General features: G+C 38.1%; 1 protein-coding gene across 2 annotated transcripts in view; it reads left to right on the forward strand.

The window, feature by feature from the left end:
• THADA (THADA armadillo repeat containing) overlaps positions 1-24,166 on the forward strand; it is a 180,128-nt gene that overhangs the window by 129,841 nt on the left and 26,121 nt on the right. For both annotated transcript variants that reach the window (XM_068939662.1, XM_068939663.1), the window contains 5 exons: positions 10,998-11,407; positions 11,711-11,832; positions 14,204-14,276; positions 16,915-17,059; positions 20,231-20,362. In XM_068939662.1, the coding sequence (XP_068795763.1) occupies positions 10,998-11,407; positions 11,711-11,832; positions 14,204-14,276; positions 16,915-17,059; positions 20,231-20,362 (882 nt within the window). The remainder of the gene's footprint in view (positions 1-10,997; positions 11,408-11,710; positions 11,833-14,203; positions 14,277-16,914; positions 17,060-20,230; positions 20,363-24,166) is intronic.

Consider the following 24,166-nt stretch of genomic DNA (forward strand, 5'->3'; position numbering starts at 1 on the left):
GATGAATGAGATATTGTCCCCTGTCAAAGCTTGAAACTTGAATTTGCAGTGTTCCTAATTCTAGAGCTGTATTTAAAAAAAAAAAAAGGAAAAAAAAAAAAAAGTGATCCCTCCGGTTTTCCAAAATATTTGCGAGATTGTAAAAACAGGATATTGCTACTCTTCCCTTTCCCATCTTCTGTTTGGGAAAGCGAATTGCCTAATTATGTTATACCATTGATCTCATCTCATCTCGTACTGACCACTGCTTGTGACAGGCTGCGTGCTTTGTAGGGATGAACGAACCTCCCTGTATAAAGCAGTTTGCAGACAGCATGCCTCTAAGGAGCATTTTTTTCCTGACTTCTTAATGTTTGTTTTGGATGGGCCGTATCTACCATCTTTAATTCTCATGTTACAATATCTATTTACTTACTTTTGTTATTTGGACAAAATATAAAATTTTAAAATCCTAATAAGCCATTGCCCTTAGTGATAATCTTTTGCAATAAATTAGAAAGCATGTAGCACATTTAAAAAAACAAACAAGCGAACAAAAAAACCCCTTCTGGGTGCATCATCCTTCATTTTCATTTGAATACTCCTTTGTTAAATATAACTGTTCTCTGGAATATTAGTTCTTTTTTTTTTTTATGTATTTTTATCTGTCCATCTCCTTTCTAATAGGAATCATTCTATTCCTACTGTATGCCCTTCATATGAAGTTTTTTTTTCTTTGCTTCTGATAATTCTCATCACTCATCCTTGAACTCTGTTTTTATATTCCTTTTTATGATGCAACAGCCAGTATTCCAGATGAGAGCTCCTCATTTGCTTAGTCACTGAGTGTTATATTGCCTTTATCAGTCTCTTTCCTGTTTCTTTCACCTTTGGATTTTTGTCTGCTATGAAAGTTTTTAAATAATTGCTGCACGTTTGCAGAGGTCTTTACTGACCACTCTACACCAGGAAACTCCCATTTTTTTTGTAGTGTTCATGATAAGTGAAGAGCAGCCAGTTGGGCCTGCAGGACTGCAACATGCTGTGGCTGTATTACAGACCATGGCAAATTTATTTATTTTTCAAAGCTTGTGTGGACTGCTCCACTGGGTGCTATATGGTGGAAGAATTTCTGCAGAAGGAAAGTAATTATTTTTGCGGACTCTCTCTGCTCAGGGATAGTTATCATTGTCTCACTTAAAAGTTTCATTCCTTTATCCTCTAAGATGATAGGCAGGCAATATCTACTAAGAGTAGAATCTTAGAATGGAAATATGCTTTTAAAAACTTGAAGCTACTTTAGGGACAGTTTAATATATGAAATGCAGAAGCCCGTGTGAAATGAAGGGGTAGTATGTTTAAATTAAATACAACCAGAGTATCCCTAGACAAGTAAAAGAAAGACTAAACTCAGCAGTTAAAAATGAATGTTTTGAGTCTCACATTTAAATATTCTGTAAGGAATAATTATTAACTGAAGCTTTATACTTTTCTTGAATTAAGTATCTTACTCGTATGTGTGTATCTCTGGTTATGAGCCAATTTTTCTGTTTTAATCTTGATTTGTAAAGTTGTTTCAATGAATAAAGGGCGAAGGACAAATCCAAATAAAACTGTTCCCTTGATGTGTTTATCTAAGAGGCCCCAGGAAGTGCTGTATATGAGTTCCAGGCCACAGGCTGAAACTGATTTTCATCAACGTAAACGGGAATGCAATGTAATGAGCCTGCAACTGGTTAAAATCAGACCACTTCTAATTGATTATGCCTGTCTAAAGGGACTACAATTACAAAGAGATTTTCAGCGTAAAAACCTGCCTGGTCCTTTCCTATGTTATGATTATTTTCCGTAAGTGATTTGTTGTCTTCAGTTAATAAAATCTATCTCCTAAAGTGCAGGACAGCTCTTAGGGAATTTACTTCACAAATTCAAATCAGTTTAAAATGTGGGATAAGGAAGGCAGGGAGTAATGGATACCAAAAACATCTTGTCCAACTAAAAATTTATTGCTGTCTAAATGATGATTATTTATCTTAAAACAAACAAATGAAAAAACCCCAGTTATTCTGATTTGCTGCTTTGGACAGAAGTGTTGCCTGATTCATGTCACTGGAAAAACACCAGTTGTTTTTCCTAAGTTGATACGTAAAATCTAGATCCTTTGTTCCAGCTCTTGGTGTGCCTGCACGCCTTCTGGTGTGCATAGACTATACATAATGCCAAGATCATATAAACTTACAGGAATACATTTTATCCTTTTGTCAGTTACCAAATGCAGTTGGAACAGGAAGGAAACTGGATCAAGCCGCCTATTTAAAAAAGATGTGTTTCTAGTTATATATTTTAACATTATTTTTGTCTTTATTGAGAGCAAATGAAAGTTCTTATCTGATCTAGGATTATTTGTTGAGTTAATGCCTACTTTCAGTATTAATTATGGTTAATAATAATATCTGGCACATTTATTCCTGTACACTTTGGATATATCGTGTCTAGAGTAATTCTTTGTATTGACTTAAAAGCACACATATCCAAGGCCTTTCCAGTCTACTGGGTAGAACAACACATTCTTCTTCCAGACGATGTTCTGGCGCTTGTGCCCTGCTAAGGAGCTGTTAAATTTTTCCTCCAGACATAAAACAGCACTGAAGTAGGTGGTGTAGGAAGAGAGGTCAATTCCAAAACTTCACTTGCAGTATTACTGGAAGAAGCAAGTAACACTAGTAGGAATCTTTGGAGGGGAAAAATACCTCAGAGTCCAGGTGAGATTTGCCAAAGATATGCCAGCTCAGGTGTATATTTTAATTATTTGTAAATTCACAAGTCTGGATCAGTGGGATTCAGAAGGAGAAGTCTCTCAAGCCTGTAGGATTACAGATCCGCACGACTAACTAAGGTCACGTAGTTTTCTGTGAAACATTCAGAGATGGCCTTTGCCAGAGAGAGAATATCAGACTATAGACAGGCTATACTTTGATATGGTGTTTTTATGGACAAGGTTTCTCTGTTTAGTTGGACCTGTGAGCTTTTGAAAGAGCCTGTCACAGTTCTCCTTGCTTTCAGATGTTCTCTTGGAAACTGGTGTCTGAAGCTAAGCAGTAAGATGAGAGCTCCCATGGCTATGATCCTGCAGGCTTGCCAGCTCAGGGGTCAGAGTGGTACATGGCAGTGAAAGCTCAGATCTGGAACACTCATTCTCTCTGTAATAGTTGAAGAATGCCACAATACAAGGTGTTCAAATTTTCTTTCTTGCTGGCTTTTCAGAGCAATTTTCTGATAGTACTTTGTTAATTCATGCAGGGAAAAATGGATTCAATTCAACTAAAACGTACTTGACTAATGTACTTGACTACTACTATACTTGACTAAGCACATTTTACACACGGTTGCATTCAAAAACAGGCACTTGTCCATGGAGCATTATGTCGCATCCATAAAGCAAATCAACATAAATAAAGTAGGATGAAGAATAGAAGTCGGGGAAAAGATGAAAGAAAAACTTGCTAAAGATAATTCTCCTTGGCTGCTCTTTTATCCTGTATGTATGCTGTCCAGCTCCTGGCTGGTTTTGCCTATAATCGAGTATAGCGTATTCAAAATTGGTGTTTGATAAGAGGAAGCCTTTAAATTGGATGTCAAAATTGTGAATCTATGATTTATGAGAATAAGCAAGGTGGAGTCTAACCGTGCATTTTCCTTTCTACATTTGAGGAGGAAGAGTTTATAAAAAGTCCTTAGGATTAACCAAGCTACGCTATTGTTGTCATCAGTGGGAAAGCGTTGCTCAGTGTTTACATAAGTAATCCTGTGCATGAATAGGTTGTTTTGGTATCCACATGGAGCAGTTAGTGCTCTGCTGTCACAAAGATACCGCCTTCTTGAGTGTTGCAAAAGCAGATTTCCATTTTTTTGCCATCTCTCAAGCTGCTAAACCTTAGGTAGATCTAGCTTAGTTAAAATTCTTAAATTCTGCTCCTGATCAACAGGAGGAATTGTAAAAATATTGTGCATCTCAGCCGTATGTATAAGATGGGAAACATGGACAATCACCTACAGCTGTCTGCTATTTTTGTCCTTATACCCTTCCTTTCATGTTTTCCAATATAAAGATATTTTGTGTTTTAAATGACATACATTGTAATACCACTCTCTTACTCAATTATATTTGTATTTCTTAAATTAAATGGTATAAAATGTATTGGTAGAAATAGTATGCATTATCAAACTTCCAGTTGCTTTGCAGTAAAAGCACAAATAGTTTGTAAAGTAGGAACCTCTTAAATGTTATGTCTGAATGATGTAAGTTGCAGGAATTTTAAACAGTGTTTGAAAGCTGAGCCCACATTCTGTATTCTACTTCTTGCTCTTTCTTGTAAATGGTAACTAAAGTTGACTTGTCCTGCATGCTAACTTAGAAAATGATAATGTTTAAAAGGTAAGAATTGGACGGGGATAAATAGGAAGTTTGGTAATTTTGATCATACTTTAACTTCCTTTGCCTAAATCCCTAAGAAATATGGCCAAACAGTTATTGCGAATAAAAACATTGGCAGCTTACTAATGCATGTTTTGATTATTCACCCTAATTAGCTTAAATTTAACCAATTCCATCTGAACAAACTGAAAGCCAATTTTGCTCATGATGTCACAAATTATATAAACTTTGTCTGCAGAGATATGTAATGTGGCACTTGGTCAGTGCCATTATTTTGACTCAAGGTAAGTAAAGATTTAAAATATATTGATAGAATGATCTAAATGGTTTGCACCTACTTGACATTAAATTAGGCAAATCAAAAGGAAATATATTTGGGTAACCAATATTTTAATTCAGTAAATTTAGGTTTACTTGTCCGCAAGTGACTTAGCATTCTGGTCTAAAGGTTTATCAAGATGGTTTGCTTTTCATACCCATATGCAGTCAGAATGAAAAGATACTTTAAACATGAACTCTACCTCATCATCCCAGTTTGTTTTGCTTTATAAGCTTTAAGGTAAGAAAGAAATAGCATTCCAATTTTACATATGGAAAACTCTGGTACTTGGTGAGCGTATGCCCACATTACAAAGCTTACTGCTACTGCTGGCCCTTTAAGTTTTATCAAGGAGTTTGGATTCTTTTTTTAAAACACTCAGATGAATCTTTAGTTCCCAGCTTATCCAGCTTCCCTCTCATCTGAAACAGCCAGCTAACACTGCTCGTGGCAGTTGCCCAGAACAAAATGACCACTATATTTCTGTGTCTTTACCAAATAATGCTGAAAGCAGCGTATCTGCATCACTGCATGAAGGGCAGCAGCCAGGAGAATGACAAAGTTGAGGACAGGATCTTTGGTGGTTGGAGATGGGAATTGAATGGGAATTGCACAGTGGCAGGTTAAGTGAGGGACATGCGTTAAGGTGGCCAGAAGACAGCACAAAGGTGAGCGCAAGGCAATTAAACAAAGCAAACTGACCAAGGCTGAGGGGATTTAATGGTGGGAGAAAGGAGATAGAGGCATCGCAACCAACTGGCACTCAAAGAAGTGTAGGAGGCAGAAGGCACACTTATGGCACAGACATGGGAGGAAAAAGTAAAGTGTTTTTGAATAGATCTGGGGGGCACCATATAAGGATCAGCCTTGTGGATAGGCAAAAGGTGGTCAGGTTTTTCAGGGGGAGCATGATATTGCTGGAATGCTGTGTTGCATGGGGAATATGGAAAGATGTGAGAGAAAATGAGTCTAAGGGAGGGTGGAGTCAGTCATAGTTGTTAATGTTAACATTTAAGTTTATGTCCTCTTGTGAAGGAGGAGACAGCTCATCCTTCTGAGGACTACTGTTCTACGGTTTTAGGTTCAGATTGGCTTCAAACATGTGCCTCTGACTGAATTGCACTGCCTCCATGTTTTTTGTAGTTTTCTATGTATGTTTAAAAAAAAAAAAAAAAAGAAACAAAAAACCGGGAAACTCAATACTAAGCAAGATGGGATCTTGCAAGAAAAAAACAGTCCAGGTCAAATGCTTTTCTTTTTCTTTTTTTTTTTTCCTCCTTTCAAACCTTTCCATTATACTACACCAAATACAATAGGATGTTTCTGTCCTCAGCAGTATTTTATCAGTAGATTCGGATAGTCCCTCATGTTTGTAGTTTTGGATTGTGTCTCAAATACTGATACTTAGTCTGTGATGTTGAAGATGTGTGTGGATGTTTTTAAAAGAAAATGTTCTACTTTAAACATTTTCCTGATCCTAAACAGTTGACTTAGTTCTGCATTATAATAAAATATACTTTGCTGTTGTCTTTGTTTTTTCCCACTTAGTGACTTCTTCTAATCCATTTTTAATAAAAAGGGAAGATAAGAAAGAAAATACTTTTCCATAATATTCATGATAAGAAAATTTTTTCTTGGCTCTGCTTACCTTCTAGTCTTCTCTGTTCATATGATCAGATGCCCTTGGATAGATGCTAGTTTGTGAGTACAAACGTTTGTAGCCTCTACTCAGTCCATAAGTAATTGCAGCTTCTTGCAGATTGTGGTGAATGATGGTGAACATCCAGATTTTTGATGTTTGAACCACCTTCCCTTCCCATCAGATTGTACTGCAGACGCAGCAGCATCCCATTGCAGCTCTTGTAATTTTTAGTATCTACCTTCTCAGAGCGTCAGTAAGTTTTCTGATGTTTATAATGATTTCTCTTCTTTTTCACTTCTTTGTTCTTTATCTTTTGGAGCCTCTAGCAGGAAGATAGCATGGATGCTTGTGGGGCTCCACATTGGAGCTGATTTCTCTATTTTTCTAGAGGTGCTCAAATACTTAGACGTATCCTAATCACATATTCAGAAAAAAAGCTCCTCACAGTGTACACTTGTTGATACTGAGAGCTGTCAAGCTAACAGCAGTCTAGACAGCCACTGTAAAATTACCTAATCCAACAAAAATACATAATCATACTCCTGTACATCAGCTAGTAAGGAGGTGAAACAAGCTTAGGTTTTAAATATAGAAGGAATTAAAATGATTTCTGTCAATATGAAGCATATTGTAGAATCTCTGAGAGGACGGATCAGCTGAACTGCCTGTCGGCTGATGGCTTGTTAATTCCTGAGCAGGGAAGTTTTTCTGTCCTTGCTAAATATATCTGTTTAATCTGAGAACAGAGTCAATATAATAGTGCCTATCTGCCACTACCTGGAAGAAAAGAAGAAAGCAGCAGTCATGGAAGTTTCACAGCTGAGTGCAGAGAGCTCGGGTTTGGAAGCTGGCTAAGCTTTGAGGAGGCTCCGTAGCTGAGGGATTTAGCAGGTGTGGTAATTCCATTCTGGCCTTCTTCCTTTCCTCTCTATTTTCAGGTGACTAAAATTTACCTTCATGTAACTGACTGTGAACATGTGTTGGTCACAAACAGGAGAATAAAATAAACAACCCCTCACACCTAACCTTGAAAGACTAACCATCAAAATTGTGCATGTCCCATACTGTCAATAAATTTCTGAAGATAACATAGCAAATGCATGATTTAAGTTAGAAATCTATTTCATGAAGTATTTGTTATCTTTGTTTGTGATGTGGATGTTAAATGCTATGCTAATGTAAAGGGCATAAAGGGATTGAGGAAGACTGCGAGATGTTTGTGTAGTGTGGTGAGGAGAACCAAGAGGATGTGCAAGAAACGTCTCTTCCTGTTCTTCCTGTCCCAGACAAATAAGCCAATCATAAAAAATAAATAAAAAAAAAGCCTAATTCTTGGGAGCTCCTTTGCCCCTGTCATCATCCTAGACAAGACTGACTTTTCTGTTTGCCAGCATCCTTGTTTGATCAGCCAAAATTGGCTCTTCTGTCTTGCAGCAGCTGGTTGTTCAAACTGTACAATGTTTTTGTTTGTAAATAAAAGTATGTCTTTACTGTATCTTAACAACAGAGCTAGACATTTACTTTGGGAACTGGCGTGGGTTTTTTTGGTTTAGTCAGAAATTTTGATGTAGGCCAAAGAAAAGAGTTTACTTAAAGTCAGGCAGAAAAGAAAATATTTACATGAAAGCCAGGAAGGATTCCTTAATGATGCAGTTAAAAGCAGGAATATTTCCACTGCATTGTAATAAGATAGGACTTTTCTTTTCCTCTGTATTCTTATGTGTGAAAAAGAGTATTGGAGAGCAGCATGCAAAACACAAGAGGAAGTTAGAAGGATTTGCTCTCTGTCGTTCTGAGGCTAAGCAAATATGCAGACAGAAAAAGGGAGATCCATGGCAGAAGCGTTTTATCAGAGTCTACAAGGTAGTATTTTTAGGAGCCGTGCAGTATGTGAAAATAACTTTCCCCCCAAAGATGAAGACACTTACTGAGTGAAGTTATGCTGGCCTTGCAAAATTCTAATGAAGGAGTACTGAACCAGATCTAAAACTTAGTACGTGTCCAACTGCTGGAGTTAATGGAAAGGTCACCACTATCTTTGATACCAGAGAGTTTCAAGCTCTAGTGAAGTTGGCAGCGTTGACACACACAAAATGAAAGACAGAAAACCTAGTATTTCTCTCTCTGTCTCTCTCTTGCCACCTATTCATGCTCCCCCTTGCCTTGCCCTGGAGCTCCGACCCTTCCATCCCATAGGTTTTCATGTTGCTGCTTGTGCGTATGACAGTTGTACCTCAATCTGAAGCAAAGTTAATTGGAAACAAATACTTCACTTGCAAGTACTGGAAATATAGACTGGATCTGAACAACTGAGCTTGTGGAATCTTGCATATCTGAAATGCAATTTAGGGCAGGACTTAAGAAACTGGAAGGATGCAGGCCTCTAAAACTGAAGCCATTTCTCTTTTGGAACTAAGATGCTGGAACCTGAACCTTTTTCTTGCAACTGGCTAGGGTTATTTCGGTTGTGAAAGTGGTGTCTGTGGAGTCAGGCTGTGCAGTAACTGGGACCCAAGGCCTAATCCTTTTCCAAGACAATCAGTTCAGAATTTAAGGAATTTTGGCAGCTGAATAGTTGTTATGTGACACAGGCATTAATGCCAGTCTATTATAATGCGAGTTCGGAATGCCAGTCTATTTGAAGGGGTTTTAGAAAATGTAGCAGTAAAATGTACAAATTTACATGATAAAAGATCATCATAGAGGATGATCTATGTCATCTAGAGGATTATTGTTTGCTGCTGTGACAGGTTCTCAGTGATATTCCAGTGTCTTTGACTACATCAAGCCAGTGCAGAAAACCTATAGTGAAAACATATCTGGTTGAACTAATGGGTTAAGTAATATATCTGCACATCTTTTTCAAGTGCCAAATTTCTTTGCAACTTGCTCAAAATTACTCAGAAAATGCATTTGCCTTTTATGCTACACAATATATGACTATGTCAGGTTTCTAAATAAATGTCAAACGTTGATGTCTTTGAAAGAACCCAAATATTAAAGGGCAGGATATTTAACTGGAAATGGAAGGATTTGGGAAATGTCTTCAAGGGCTACAAGAATGAGATGAAATAAGTATTCAATTTGTATTGTAACTTCATGTCAGATTCACCAATTTAATGTTAATGTTTTGACAGGCTTTTTGGTAATGCTTAATGTTTAGCTAATTATAAAGAGCGAAGTTATATGGTAATGAATTGTCTTCTTGTAGAAACTAGAGAAATCTAAGTTGGCTTTAATCCTTGTTTCTACCTGTAGTGCATTTTGAGATAAAACTTCAAAATTCCTTCAATGCCAGTTGCACCTCTGTTCTTCTCTGTACTTGAGTTTATTTTCTTCAAGATTTTCCCTATGTCTTGCTTTTACTGGAATTTTGTAGGGTATACCATTGTAATTTTCATGCAGTGCAAGCTGTACGAGCATCCAAACTGGGGAAAATCTTAGTTTCAGTATTATAAAATGATTTATTCCTGTGGATGATGGAAAAAAATGCTGAATTCAAGGAATGTGAGGATTTCATTGTGTGTGTGTGTGTGTGTGTACATACATGGGAGAGGAAAGTCTGCTTTTTTTTTTTTTTTTTTTTTTTCCTCTTTCACTTTGTCTCAACATTGCCAGCTTTGCTAGAGCCTGAAACCCTCTGGTGCTGCAGATAGTGATGACCTTTCCACTAACTCCAGGAGGTGGCCATGCACTAAAGAAGGTCCTCAGGCTGTGCTGTGCAATTTGGGATGGTTGGATGGGTGTAAATGACTAAAACGTCATACTTGCTGCACTGATGTACGTGTGATGGATTGAAATGTCCGTTTTCTCTTAGCTGTTCAAAGTTAATAGGCATACGAAAAACATATTAGGTTTTCAGTCAGTAAATTCACAACAATTGATGGATACAGGACAGATCTGTTTATTAAGACGATGACCCTTTTACATAGTAACCTTTTCTGACTAAAGCTATGCAAAGAGTGGGATTTTCAGAAATACCACAATGGCCCTGTCCTTGTTTCTGCTGATTTCAATTGCAGCTGGTAGGCCTGCAGAGAGCTATTCTGTCAAGTTGATTGCGTATTTGTATTTGGTGCTTTTTGACTTTTCTAGACTAACTGCATTTTTTCAGGTGTATATAGTAAAGTATGTTTGCTTTAATCACTTTGAACAATAAAGCATACACAACTTGCAAGACTATGTTGGCTTGGTTTAGGAAAATACTTGGACATGCAGTTATAATTGGCAGAGTTGTACTGAATTATATGTTTTATAATTGGAGGTAATTGCTGTTTATCACATGGTAAGACCTGAAAGGCAATGTGCAAAGTATTGTAGCATTTTTCAAGTTGTTTGAAGCTTTCATTCCATCTATTGAACAATGTGTACAGTTTGCAAGAAAAAGTTTGTGACCTTATTTCTTTGTATGTAATTATGAATACATATGACATCTAGAAAAGTCATTTTAAAGTTCAGAATGAGTTTAAAATGAAGGATAACTCTGCTTTCATTTCATGTCTGAATTTACCTTTCAGAGCCTTTTTCATGCCCTAAGCTTTTTAAATTCAGAATCGCTTCCTTTCTGGAGCAGATGATGTGTTACCTGCTTGTCGCTTTACCTAGTTTTATTCTCATTTCAGGAACACAATTGTTCAGATTTTGGGAAGAGATGAACACCATAATTTCACAGTCTGAGTTGATGACAGGTATTCTCTACTCGTCTGCAGTACCAGGACTGACACAGTATCTTCAGAGCATCACCAAGCTTGTAATATCAGTGCTGTCAGTGACTGCAGGTCCTGGCATCCAGTGCAGCAGTTCACCTTTTGCGGAGAAAATAGCCAAGCCATCATTGTCAGTAGTTAGTCTCCTTCACTGTGAGTATCACGAAGTACGTCTGCTTGTCCTAGAGGCAGTGCTGCTTTGGTTGAAACAAATAAATTCCAAGCAGATTACAGAAGAAAGAGGTATGCTGTGTTTACTCTCTGATTTGGAAGATGCTCTCCTCGCAATCGCTCTGAAGGAAAAGAATCTCCAGTGTTTTTGCAAGGTAGGAGAATGCTATTTTATTCAGATTGGATGTTTTCAGTAAATTAAATTCTTAACTTTTACATTTTTGTGCATGATATGTTTGGTTTTTAATACTCTGTGAGTGGTTTTTTTCACGTTGAATAGGAGCTTTGCTATAATCCTATAACAGATGTTATTGCTTAAATGTAAAAACTTCCACTTTCTTTTTTAGCACTGTCGGGGAGAACCCTTGTAGTTGGTTTTAAGTCAGCGCTTTATTAATCTCAACTGTACACATTCATGATGAGATTGTTTGTGAATTCTTTTTGAATGATGTGTGCAGGTGCTGGAAATTCTTTGTGCTGTGGATCTCAGAAGTGTACTTCCAGAGACTGAATGCGCTATAAAAATGAATCAAAATGAACTCTTAATATGGAGTTTGAATACTGTAGATACCTCCAACAGGTATGGTCTTTCATGCTTATTAAAATACTTAATATTTAATAGATTTTAAATATTGCAGTGTTAATTTATTGTTTTGGGACTTTCCTGTTGATACAAATCCGTATTTCAGAAAACTGTGTTTGGCTTATTTTAAAAAAGGAGATCTTGAAAACTATTTTTGGAGTGGATCTGATTCCGAATTATTTTAAAGACCTTCAAGTCACAGTGGCAAGCACCCCGTAAATATCCAGTAATATAGTTTATTAAATAATAAGCTACTACAGTCGTCAGATGATAGCCAGTGAATATAGCTCTTCTTGAATGGTAACTTGGAAACACCGCGGTACATAGAGTTGATAATCCAAAAATACACTGATTGACTCTCAATCTCTCATCCATTCTATTCTAGTTTATCTATGGAAGGTCTGTAGAAGGAGTGATAGATCTGATTTTACTTGTTGTATTAGTAGAAATGGTTACCCCCTAAAAACAAAAGCCTGGAATATAAGTCTTAGGCCTGAATCGTTCTTCATAAGATTACTTAAATTCAGGTTTTGCTTCATGTGTGCTCTGGGCTGTCTCGCAAGCACTAGAGGCTTGAATTTATGTACGTTGTATATGCTGTCCTGTAGACTGAATGCATATGCTGAGTGCCGATGTTACTCGCTTTTCACATTATCTAGGTGCAAGTCTGAATCCAAGACCAGCTTTAGGCAAGCTCTGTGTGCACGAGAGAAGAAAATTCAGACTTAGGTTATACCGTCAGACCTGGTTACACACCGCTCTGGATTCTGACTAGACAGGGCTGGCTCTTCCAGGTCTGGTTGTGCCTGCTCCAGCTGTTAACAATGTGCGTCTACTATCACAGCATCCTATAGGCAGCATGAGCAGATGAGGTGATCCAGAGTCCACTCTTCAATTCAAAGCTGAGGTTTACAGGCATCTGAAGTTTGGGCTGTCTTCACAGCTGGTGGAGATTTCCTCAGGCTGAGCCATAGATCCCATGAGAGGCATTAGGACACAGACAAGTGGAGAAGGGCTAGGATATGCTTCAGCCCATTGTACAGTGTGCACTCAGGTCAACAGCAGAGGTGTTTCTTCTGTCTAGGAAAATCTTGTGCCCAAAAAAAGGCTCTGTCTCCAGCTTTTTCCTTTCCTAAACTTGCAGTATATTTATTGTACAGATTGATTGTTCTGTTCTTGGGTTGAAGAGTATAGGACCTCTCTGACCATGCCCCAAGAGAACCCAAGGTTATTAGAGTGCCGCCGCCCCCCCCCCCCCCCCCCCACCGGCCCCTTAAATCTTCAGCTTCCAACTCAGGCCAAAAGATGTCCTCCAGGGAATTAAAAGGTACAGGAAGTTTAAGGATTAATGCTGCATAAAGAAATCCTCCAGGATAAGAGATTCACTTTCATCCTGGCCCTGTACTGAGTTTTTCCTGTCTTCCATTCCTAGGTAGCAGTTGATATAGGTTGCATCTTAGATTTTTGCATCTATATTACTATTAGTATTTGTTTTGAGACAGCACTCTTTAATCAGAATGCTTCTGTGAAGTCAGCAAAAGGTGCTGAAAATTTGGAGCCAGTTTGTAGTTCATGTTGCAAGAGTGGTTGTACCTGACCATTCACAACAGGCTGGACAAAAAGAGTGAAAGTGTACTGATTGTGAGGGCAATACCATCCTGTTTCTAAAAATGAGGATAGTCTCTTTTTGAAGCCGTATAAACAGCATACCCTATGTATGTATGTATTGCTGTTGATTTGCTCTAAATTTGTCAAGTTTAAATGATGATGTGGACTGTTTATTTCTGGAATGAGGTAAGGTACATGTGGTAAAAAAAAAAAAAAAAAAAAAAATACTGACTGGTGCTGTTGAAGGCAGTTACTTCAACTGACCTTATTGCTGAGCTGTTGCCATTCCCCTGCCCCGAGTCCTGTGCCTCAGGAGCCAAGGTGCCAGACACCGTCTTGCTGGTGCCTGCAGGCAGTCCGGAGGCTCGGGAGCTGGCAGCTGATGTAGTCTAACATTAGGAACATCTGTAGAGGAAGATACCAGGAACTTAACACTGCTTTGGAGAGATGCTTATGTTTATCATTTAAAATGATAATGTCTGCTTTGCTTGATTTGGGTTCTGTTTTCTAATGTATATTTTTCTATAGTGTAGATAGAAAATAAACATGAGAGGGGTGAAAGTAAGAAGAGCTTTACTTCACTTGCGCATTAACTGAAAACTTAACCAAAGTTGAGATCTGTAAAAACTCTGGAGTGCTTAGCTTGCAAAATAACTATTGGTGATAAGCAAGAATGATTAAAAGCTGGCTGTTTTTCTTCTAGAGATGAAATGGCAGAAATAACTGCTTTTTTGATACATTCTTTATCTTGTTTTCTCAGTACTGAAATTCAAAGCATAGCTCTCAAATTTGCCTCCAAGTTGATTGTCCATCTTCTACAGAATCATCAACAGGTAAGGGAAATGGAGCTTCTTGACAGTTCTGTGATTGCACAGTTTTTAGTTTGGCGTTTCCTTCAGATAGGAGCCTCATGCTTTTGCTTTCTTGTTTCATTGCATCTTTTGTGGTGGTATGTCTCTCTGTCTGAATTCACTGCCATACTCCAAATGTCAATATCATTTCGATATATCCCTCGGGGTAATTTCAAGTTAAACACATAAGTAAATTTTCTAATGGATTCATTTTGACTTCTGATAGCATCCAAAATTGTCATTATGCAGTGGAAGAAAGAATGTCCACAGTGATTAACATAAGTATTGAATCCATTCCATATCACAGAATCACAGAATCGTTTAGGTTGGAAGGGACCTCTGGAGATCATCTCGTCCAACCTCCCTGCTCAAGCAGGGTCACCTAGAGCATATTGCCCAGGATCACATCCAGACGGGTTTTGAATATCTCCAGCGAAGGAGACTCCACCACCTCTCTGGGCAACCTGTTCCAATGCTCTGTCACCCTCACAGTGAAGAAGTTTTTTCTCAGGTTCAGATGGAACTTCCTGTGGTTCAGTTTCTGCCCATTGCCTCTTGTCCTGTTGCTGGGCACCACGGAGAAGAGGCTGGCCCCATCCTCTTGACACTCCCCCTTCAGATACTTGTACACGTTGATGAGATCCCCTCTCAATCTTCTCTTCTCCAGGCTGAACAGGCCCAGCTCTTGCAGTCTTTCTTCATAGGAGAGATGCTCCAGCCCTCTAAAGTATATATATTAAAGTGTAACTTTTTTGTGGTTTCTAGTAGCTAGGAAGCTCGTATGAGATGCAGATCTAAGGGGAAAACAGGAAGCGGAAGCCATAGTTGGGTATAGTTCCCATCCTCATGGTGTGCAGTACGACCATGTTCAGGCTGAGACTGAACTCACTGCCTGGGCCCAGCAGCCTATTATCTGCTTGGAGTTTCTCATTTAATTTCCTCTTATAATTTGTTTTAAAAATACTAGAATAAATATAATAAGCCTTATAAAATTCAAGGCTCTGTGTTTTCTATTCTTGTTTATCGACTATTTAATCTAAATTAAAGTACATACAAATTACTGGCTTAGATTTCTTTTGGTTTTAAAATATTGGTCTACCATATATATATGTAAGCCTAAAGCACTGCTAGTCCAGCTTTTAATGTCAGGAAATTTTTTGGTTTTATACTTTATGTTTTCAAAGATATAAAGAATACTAGATATTTAAAATATGCAAAATGCTCATAATCAATTTGAAAATGAAGATTTTTATTCCTTACATTATTACTTTTTATCAGTCACTGAAAATACCCAGCAGAATCAATTTACACTATATGCTAATAAACTTCTATCTCATTTAAAAAAGAAAAAGAAAAAAAGAAAGGAAGCCACAGGAATGTAGAGAAGAATTGGAAAAATGCATTATAATTTTTTTGTTTAAAAAAGGCAGAATGTAAGGATTTCAAGTCATAAACAGTAAAATAAGCAAGTAAACCTGATTTCACAAGTACAAACTTAGAACATGTTATTGCCATAAAGATTTTTGTTAATTTGTAAAGACGAATTAATGGGAAAAATGCTGACACAATTCTCGCTGTAGAAATGCTAAGACAACTTCCTGTAATAAGCATGTAAATTATGGGAGACAGACTTTTTTCTCCCAGTGATGGCCCAGTTTTCCCAATGAAGATCAGAGTCTTTGAAGCACCATTTGATTTGCTGAAAAAATGTTGCTTCTTTTCACAAAAGTGGCCTTTCTGGTAGCCCTCACTATACGTAGGACAGAGTTGAAGCTTTGGCCCATTATTTCTAAATAATATTTTTCCCGGCGTGTGTCTCTGAGGACTAAATATTTTCCAAAGGCAGCAACTAAGTTTTATTTTTGAACCAGGAAATTTCTCTTTCCTGTTCTTCTTTCTAATTCTTCAGCTTTCAGGACAGAGTTTTTGCTGACATGTGATTTGAACCCAGTTGCTACTGAAGCCCAAGTTATCTCAGCAGACTCATTAAAAAAAAATTGTCCATCCACAGTATCTGCAGAGGAGACAGCTAGAGCTGCTTTCACATCTTTGCAAAGTATTTTATCATTCCCAAAATGCCTAAGATTGATGCTACAGTTCATATATTCTTAGTTGGTGTTTCAGATATAGGTACATGTATATGTGTAGAATACTTGTTGCTCCAAGATCGAAAGGACATAAGGGATATCGCTGGAAGAAAGGTGTGTGTGTGTGTGTGTTCGTTTGTTTTTGTCTTTTTTTGAGAAGAGTAGTCCACATGTGCATTCAGCTCCTGTCTTCTCTCCTCTTTGTTATGGTTCAGTGTATCTGTCTTTTCTTGCATGTTGAGAAGAACTGAGGACACAAGGATATGCTTTGACTTGTATGCTTGTGGGTGAATCTGATGTGAATGGACAGGGCCAGAGAATTCCCTGTGAATACTGTTATGGGTAAAAGAAAATCTCCCATCTTAACTACCTGTAACGTGGTCAGCCATCTTTGGAATGGACATGTGGGGTTCACCACCTCGAAAAAATCTGCATTTACTGATGAGTAGCATTTCTTTAGCAGTCTGTAGTTTATGGCGACCACTAACACTGAATTGTACAGCATACTTCTCACGTGTGTTCTGTGCATTCAGATTTCAGAAGAAGTCCTGAAAAAATGGGTTCAATTGATAGTTTATTCTTGTGGAGATGAGCAACAGACAGAGATGCTGTTAGCAGCTGCTGAAGTACTTAAAAGTGTAGCGCCGCTCTTTCTAATGAATGAGAAACTCAATCTTGGTAAGTAGTTTGAATACTGTAATTTTCTGATTCTCTTTAGATTAAACCTAGTAATGAATGCTTAAAAATGTATTATATGCATATATATATGCATGTATGTGTGTATATGTATACATAAACAGTCAAACATAATTATATCAGAGAGGGTGTTTTGAAATTTTTTATAGGATTTTAATATAATAAACATACAGACTTACTTTAAATTATGGTACAAAAAGCTCTTGCGCAGAGCCTCTTATGGTAACTCCACAGATGGGGAACATTCTGAGATGCGAGCACTGTTACATCTCTAGGCTACTGTACGTTGCTATATGGATTTACAGGCTTACAGTTGCACTCTGATGTGGACTTCTGAAATATTCTATTGAGGATGTGGATATGTTTTTCATTTACACTGTGAGCATAACAAAGTTCTGTCAGGTGAATGTTGAAATTAAAAAGTTCAAGCTAGAAATGAGGAACACATTCTACTGTGAGGGTGATTAATTATTGAATCACCTCGCTAACAGGTGTAATGATTTTTTTAAGTCAGCATTAGGCTATGTCTTCAGAAAATCAACCAGCTAGCCAAAAAAACCCTAACACAGCCTAATCTAACGTCACTGACCTTGAGGCAGAGCTAGGTGAAATTCTCTGGTCTGTTGCACAGAAGGGTTCCCCCCAACCCCCCCCCCCCCCGACTGTTTTTTTTTTTGTTGTTAGTCCTGTACAAATACAGATTAAGACGATTTGTGACTGAAGGGCCAGGAGATATCTAATCCCAAAATAGGTTGGTGATAGATGCTAAATTATTTTGCATCCTAGGGCAAGACAGTAGGCTTTAAATACTTCTGGGCTTTGTGATATTTTATTCCAAAGTAAATATCAAAATGCTTTTAGTCTGAATAGTTTGAGTTCACCTATATGGACTGGATACATTTTTTTTTTTGTTAGACAAGAGGTATGTTAGTATTTTTTAAAACTCTAGGTGGTGATCTTTTAAAATGTCAACTATTTGTTTGAGGATATGTCTTTTAAAAGGTATTTATAACATTTAACAGGGCTAAATATTATATCATGTAGACATTGTGCTATAAAATATTTGTAGCATCACCTCTAGAAGTTTTGACCTCTAAAATCTAGTTAAAGCTCTTAGACAGATGTTACCATTTGATATCTAATGAAGACTGTAGAGGTCTTGGAATGAGAGACTCCCAGATACTGAACTTCTCATGTCTCACCATTTGGAACTGGTCCATATCTGATGGAGAACAGACTTTTCCCTTTTGATCTTGTCAGAACAGTTGCTGGTTTCTGGGGCAGATGTGAAGTTCTGAAACAAGAAATGGCAGCAGTTTGTATCCTGCTTGAAGAGAGGGGGAAGCCTCCAAAGCCTGAGTGGGCAAGCCATCTGAATTAGCTCTTTGCCCCCAAAACTGGGCCTGGGGAGGAAAGAGTTCAGAAACAAGATGAAGTATTAATTGTCCATACTACCTAGAATTGTCAGTCTGGACTTCTTCACAACTGTGGAACTGTTAACTGCTGCAATGAAAAGTTTATCAAATCAGCTTGCAGTGATAGAAAACCAGGAGCATTCTGTTAAAGTTAATGGGATTATGCACACACAAACATTTTTGACATTTATGCCTCATTCTATATCAGCTCGCTTGGCCACATATTCTTTAAAGCAGAAATAAAAAAGAAAAAAAAAATTTTTGTATGAACTGGAACTTTACTCATTCCAATAAATTTCCTTGAAATTCATTTATAAAAAGAGGAGGATAATGCAGGTCAGTGAGTTCTGGGTTCCCTCATCTTTCCTTGCTGTTACTTGAGGATTCAGAAAAAAAGTCGTTCTGGAAAATCCATTTGCAGTCTTTCATCTGTCCTGGGGATATGGTAGAAACTTGTCTATTGTATCTAGAAGGGAATAATTATTCTGTATAACATTATTACATGGATACATTGTGCCAGGGGAAAAAACAACGTCTTTGTGAAATAATTATGCTCCATGCTCCGCCCAAATAGGAAGGGTATATGAAATAGAGGAATGCTGCTTCTGCCTGTGTAGTGGAGCCTCAAACAATTCATTTTGCCCAAGCAGTGAAATAGGTTTAATGGTCTGGCTAGAGTTGTGGTACAAATCTCTGACAGACTTGTTGATAACATGGTTGAAGAAAACCAGTATACTTAAGCAGCCACTTCACTGTTCTCTGTGATCACCAGAAAGTAGTATCTTGAAAACTAATTGCCTCTAAAAGAGATTTTTCAGTGGATTCCCTCAGTGATGATGTTTGCTGAAAGCTCTCAAGTCAGTCCACCTGAGCAGTACTGCCAGCAAGCCTGTGAGTACAGCCTTGTGACTTCAGCACTTCAGCTAGTCGTCCTTAGAGTGACACCTTGACATGACACAAGGGTTTGCAGGCTGTCTATGGCTTGTGATATGTGAACTGCCACTGGGCTGGTATATTGAGCCCACCTGTGTGGGATTTACAAGATGAATGCCTCCACCTTGGCAATTATCCCTGATTAGTCTTTATTTGTGTGCAGTTACCCCACAGATTATGCCTGGCTGGCTTCCAACAGATACTGGGAATAAGAGTAGGAGGGCATGTTGGTGGGTGTGAGAGAAACAGGTGACGGGACATGAGGGCAGATTCTAGTGGACGAGGAGGAGAAGAAGGAGGAAGGTAGGTGGGTGGGTGGGATCGTTTGCTATTTTCTGCAGGGAATGGCATCTGTGGCCAGCACTACTGGCATTATCTGAACAAAACTTGGCTTGTTCAGCCCCACTCTAGACAGACGGCAACAGTAGATCCATGATGACAGTGAGTTAGTGGACCTTCAGCAGCAGAACTTCTGCCGCTGCCCAGCAGGAGCGCTGCACTCCTAGAAACTATGGAAAATTCAGAGCATCCAAGACATAAAGTTGAACTCAGATTCAGAGTTGTCTATCCTCTTATCAGTTACCCACTATATAAACCAGACTGAGTCAACCACCTAGATAAAGTTCACATGCGTGCAGAAAGCATTTTGATCACATTCCCACTTATCTTCCCAATTCACTACTAATGCATTTTTATGCATTTTAATGTTTCACTCAATCTGTCATTTTTAGGTGCAAAAATGGAGCTCTGTAACTTTGAAGGCATATAAGAAGTAGAAGTCTTAATTTTCTCCATAAATATCTAGGTCTGTCTGATACACTTGCTATGTGGAAATGTGTGGTTCTACTGCTGCAGAACGAGGATTTGATAGTAAGGGATGCTGCTGCTGAGGTTATACAAGTGGCACAATCTCAAAGGAAAAGCAGTAAAGAAACAGGTATGTTATTTTTTTTTATTTTTAAATATTGTTGAGAAACAAAAATATTTCTCTTCTCATCATAAAACTGTTGCTAACTGTAAAATGATTCATGCATTTCTTATAAAAACATACTGTGGAAGATGACAGAAAATCATGACATTTTACACCCACTGTATTTTAATTTTTTTTCTTTTTTGCTATTCTCAGTATAACTTGCATATGGTTTGATGACTATGTAAAAAGACAACCAGAGTATTCAACCTTATGGTCTTGCTGTGATGAGTCAACTATTGCATGAGGAGTAATTTTGAAAATTCTTTAATACCAACATTGGTCTAATATAATGCAATAGATGATGCTGTTTGAATTCCAGGTCATTATAGTAGCCTAATCACGGTGAGACAGGAATCTGAGAAACGATATTAAATTCATTGATTCATTATTAGACCTTGAAATCCTTTTAGATTTAGATCAAGAAACACAATCCTCAGCACACCCACAATGTGCTTTTGAGGATGTGGGCCTTTGTGTCTCTATGCCCTAGTTTCCTCAACCCTATTAATTTTAAAATAACCACAAAATGTGAGTAGGCTTAACTAATTAATGTGCTTTGCTTTGAGAGTCTTTGCTGAGACATTCTTCCATGTGTTGTGAATAAATTAGAATTTGCTAACATGGTAATCTCTCTCTGATGGTCCCTGTCAGTCCACGGGATTCAGCAATGCTTGAACCAACCCATGTGCTGCCGGTAGAAATCGGTTGACCATCTCCATGTAAACTTAAGCTACACCGGTGATAAAGCAGCTCTACGATTACAAGAAAAAAGGGGGAGGGAGTAAACACGTTTGTCACTACTGTAAATACAAGTAGCCATGAATGTGCTCATGCGGCAGATATACTTTTGGATCAGGTGCTGCTTGAGTCCAGTTCTATGGGGTAGGAGAGGTAGGAGAGGGTAAAAGGAGGGATGTATTAAGGAGGGTTTTCATCTGCCTGTTAATTCCCACAGCTCTGATTCCAGCACTCTTATCGCGGCTCTGGCAATTTACTTAATCCCAGCTACAGTTCTCTTGAGCGCCAAGAGGCTCTGTGCCATGTGTGCCTTTAGACAGTTTCTCTCTGGCGATTATTCAGGTCCCTGACATTGGACTTTGGGGCCAAAGACTCAAGTGTCGTCAGAAGGTATTTCCTCTGGAAATCATGCAGTGCTGGATTTCTTCTGGCTATTGTATTTCATATCTTTTTCTTTGTTGTGTCCTTATGCCAAGGGATGTTCCCCTATAACTGAATTGGATGCTGGGGTTCTGTCCTACTAGTTTATACTGAGGTCACATCAACCCTTGCTGTTACAACTTGTCACTTTGTAAAGCAGAGGTGGATAGAATTGAGGAAATAACATCATAATTGGCTTTTATTTTCGGTGTTCTTAGCCACCCCAGACTTGTGTTAATCCCTGAGTTGTACTCAGTTGTCCCTTCCTGTTCTTTCACTTAAACTGCTTTTCATGAATTCGTTGTCCTTTATCCATGAATAAGAAATGCTACTTCTGAAAAGATAGAAACCAGTTTCTTTCCTCCTCCATTTTACGTTTTCATTATTGTTCCTTCATCAGGTCTGTTTTTTCTCCTGCTAAAACTCCTTTTATTTCTGTGTTTTGCTTTTGCTTTTCAGCTTTTAGGGGAGGAGGGCAAGGAGTTTGCCTCTGTGGCTTTCATTTACAACCAGAGTAAAAATAGAATTATCTTTGAATGTTGTTTGGTACTTTCATTTACCCCTGCTTTTTTTCCTGTGCACGTGAGAATGTGCAATATGCCTGTCCTGGATTTTCTTTGCAGTCGTTTCCTGGATCACCAGTGCTCTGCCCTGGCACTTTTTAAATAAGATTGAAAATACTGCTTGTTCTTTCTCAATTTTCATACTGTGAAAGTCTCTGCTTTTTCATCACAACTCTTATTTTAAAAACACCTAAGTTGATATGCTGGAATTCCTAAAAAGCTGTAAAACAGAGATGTCTTTAAACTTTTTATTTGGCACAAATTGCTGGATGTTTTATATTGACTGACTTCTCCTTTCCATTGTATGTCGACAAATAAATAAGTACCATGGCCCAGCAGTATTAACAAGAGATCTGAATGAAAAGGTGAATGAAGAGATCAAAATGAGGAATGAATGGTTAGACTTCTGTTTCATGCCTTCTGTAACCCCTTCAGTTCTCTTTCACTGACATTAACACTAGTTAACATAAGAGAGTAAGGAGTGTGGTTATTTCAGTTTTCTTTTATTCATCAAGCATTTTTCCTGCCACAGGAGCCATTATATTTCCATAAATACTGCATTGTAGAAATTGGTTGTGGTATGTTGCACCTTTTGCTGTTGCCGGATTTGCCTGCCAAATAGGAATTCTGCTCTCAGGCTTTTCCAGGCACTGGACTTCCCAGAAATTGTGGCGCTAGCGCCACTCTATCCGCTCTTCATAAAATTCTGACCTCTTTTGTACAGCATGCAAAGAAGTAGCTTACAGCTGTCTACAGAAAAACTTTATCATCAGCTTAGCAAATTAATACCTTAAGTTTTTGATTTATGTCAGAGATCCAAAGGATGCGTGACACAAGCTGGCATCTCTTTTCCCTGTGAAAGAATACAGTATGAGAGCGCGTGTACTTGCGTGTAACAGTTGGATCTAGTCTGAGTTTTTATTCTGCTTCACCTATGTTAGATGTGTGAAGTTGGACTGTGGTTAACAGTTACAAACTTCCAGCTTATTTATGTACATTTTTCATATAGCTATCACAGGACATTTTTCTTTCACATACATGTCACTGAAAAGCAGAACGAATGTGTGGCAGCGTGGTTGTGTCAGATAGTAATTTTTTTCAGGTCATTAATAGACAGTGAAACTAGAGGCAACTGATCCAGTCTGTTAGTGGTGTTTCACTTGCACAAGGTAGGGGCTATTACTGGAATTCTTTGAAATGTTATACGAGCTCCTGGAAGAGAGTATGAACTTGGTTTCTTGTTATTCCTCCATGGCTTTTAGTGAGAGTAAAAAACAATTTCCTCAAGTAGCTAATCCATGCAGCTTTGGATCACTCAAATTATGAGGGCAGTAACCTTGCAGAGGATGAAACTCAGGGTAACGAATGTGATAATAGAACCTTGTTGTCACAGTTACAGCCCCCATTTTCATTTGGAAGGAGGAAAGCACAGAAGACTAAGGGCACTGATTCACAGGAGGGCTCATTCACCCCCCTCAGACCGTTAATTTTTATAGGAGGCAAGGTACTGCAATGGAGGCAATGCACTGTTCCAGCAAAGTTCTTTTTTCATTTCTTTTATTCATACAGAGAAGCTTAATTTAATTTTGTAATATGTTTAAAAATAGATAATAGGTACGGGGGAAAAAGTTACTGAAGTTGGTTGACTGCAGTCATTTTCTGAACAGATCAGGCTAAACAGAATCCTCTTGCTTTAGAAATGCAAAAATCTTTTGCTTACTCGCTTAAAATACCAACTAAGCAGGTAGTTAAGTTTTTACTAATAACTTGAACAATATGAACCCAGTCTGCAACTCAAGGTATTGTATGTACACTTTGTTGTTGTTTCCTCATGCATTGAGGTGTAAACGTCTGTGGGATTGTTTTATTCCTTTTAGTATGAGGGAGGGTACAGGAAGTATTGTATTCAGTGTAAATGTAGACTAGTTTCTTTGAAATCTAATTAAATTAGTGACCCATGGCTGTGTAAAGTCTAGACCTATTCACAGCAGTGCTTCTTATCCCAGGGGTTACTTGTTACAAAAAAGATCATTCAAGCCGTGGAAAA

Source organism: Struthio camelus, chromosome 3, assembly GCF_040807025.1.
Source record: "Struthio camelus isolate bStrCam1 chromosome 3, bStrCam1.hap1, whole genome shotgun sequence".
Lineage (NCBI taxonomy): Eukaryota > Metazoa > Chordata > Aves > Struthioniformes > Struthionidae > Struthio > Struthio camelus.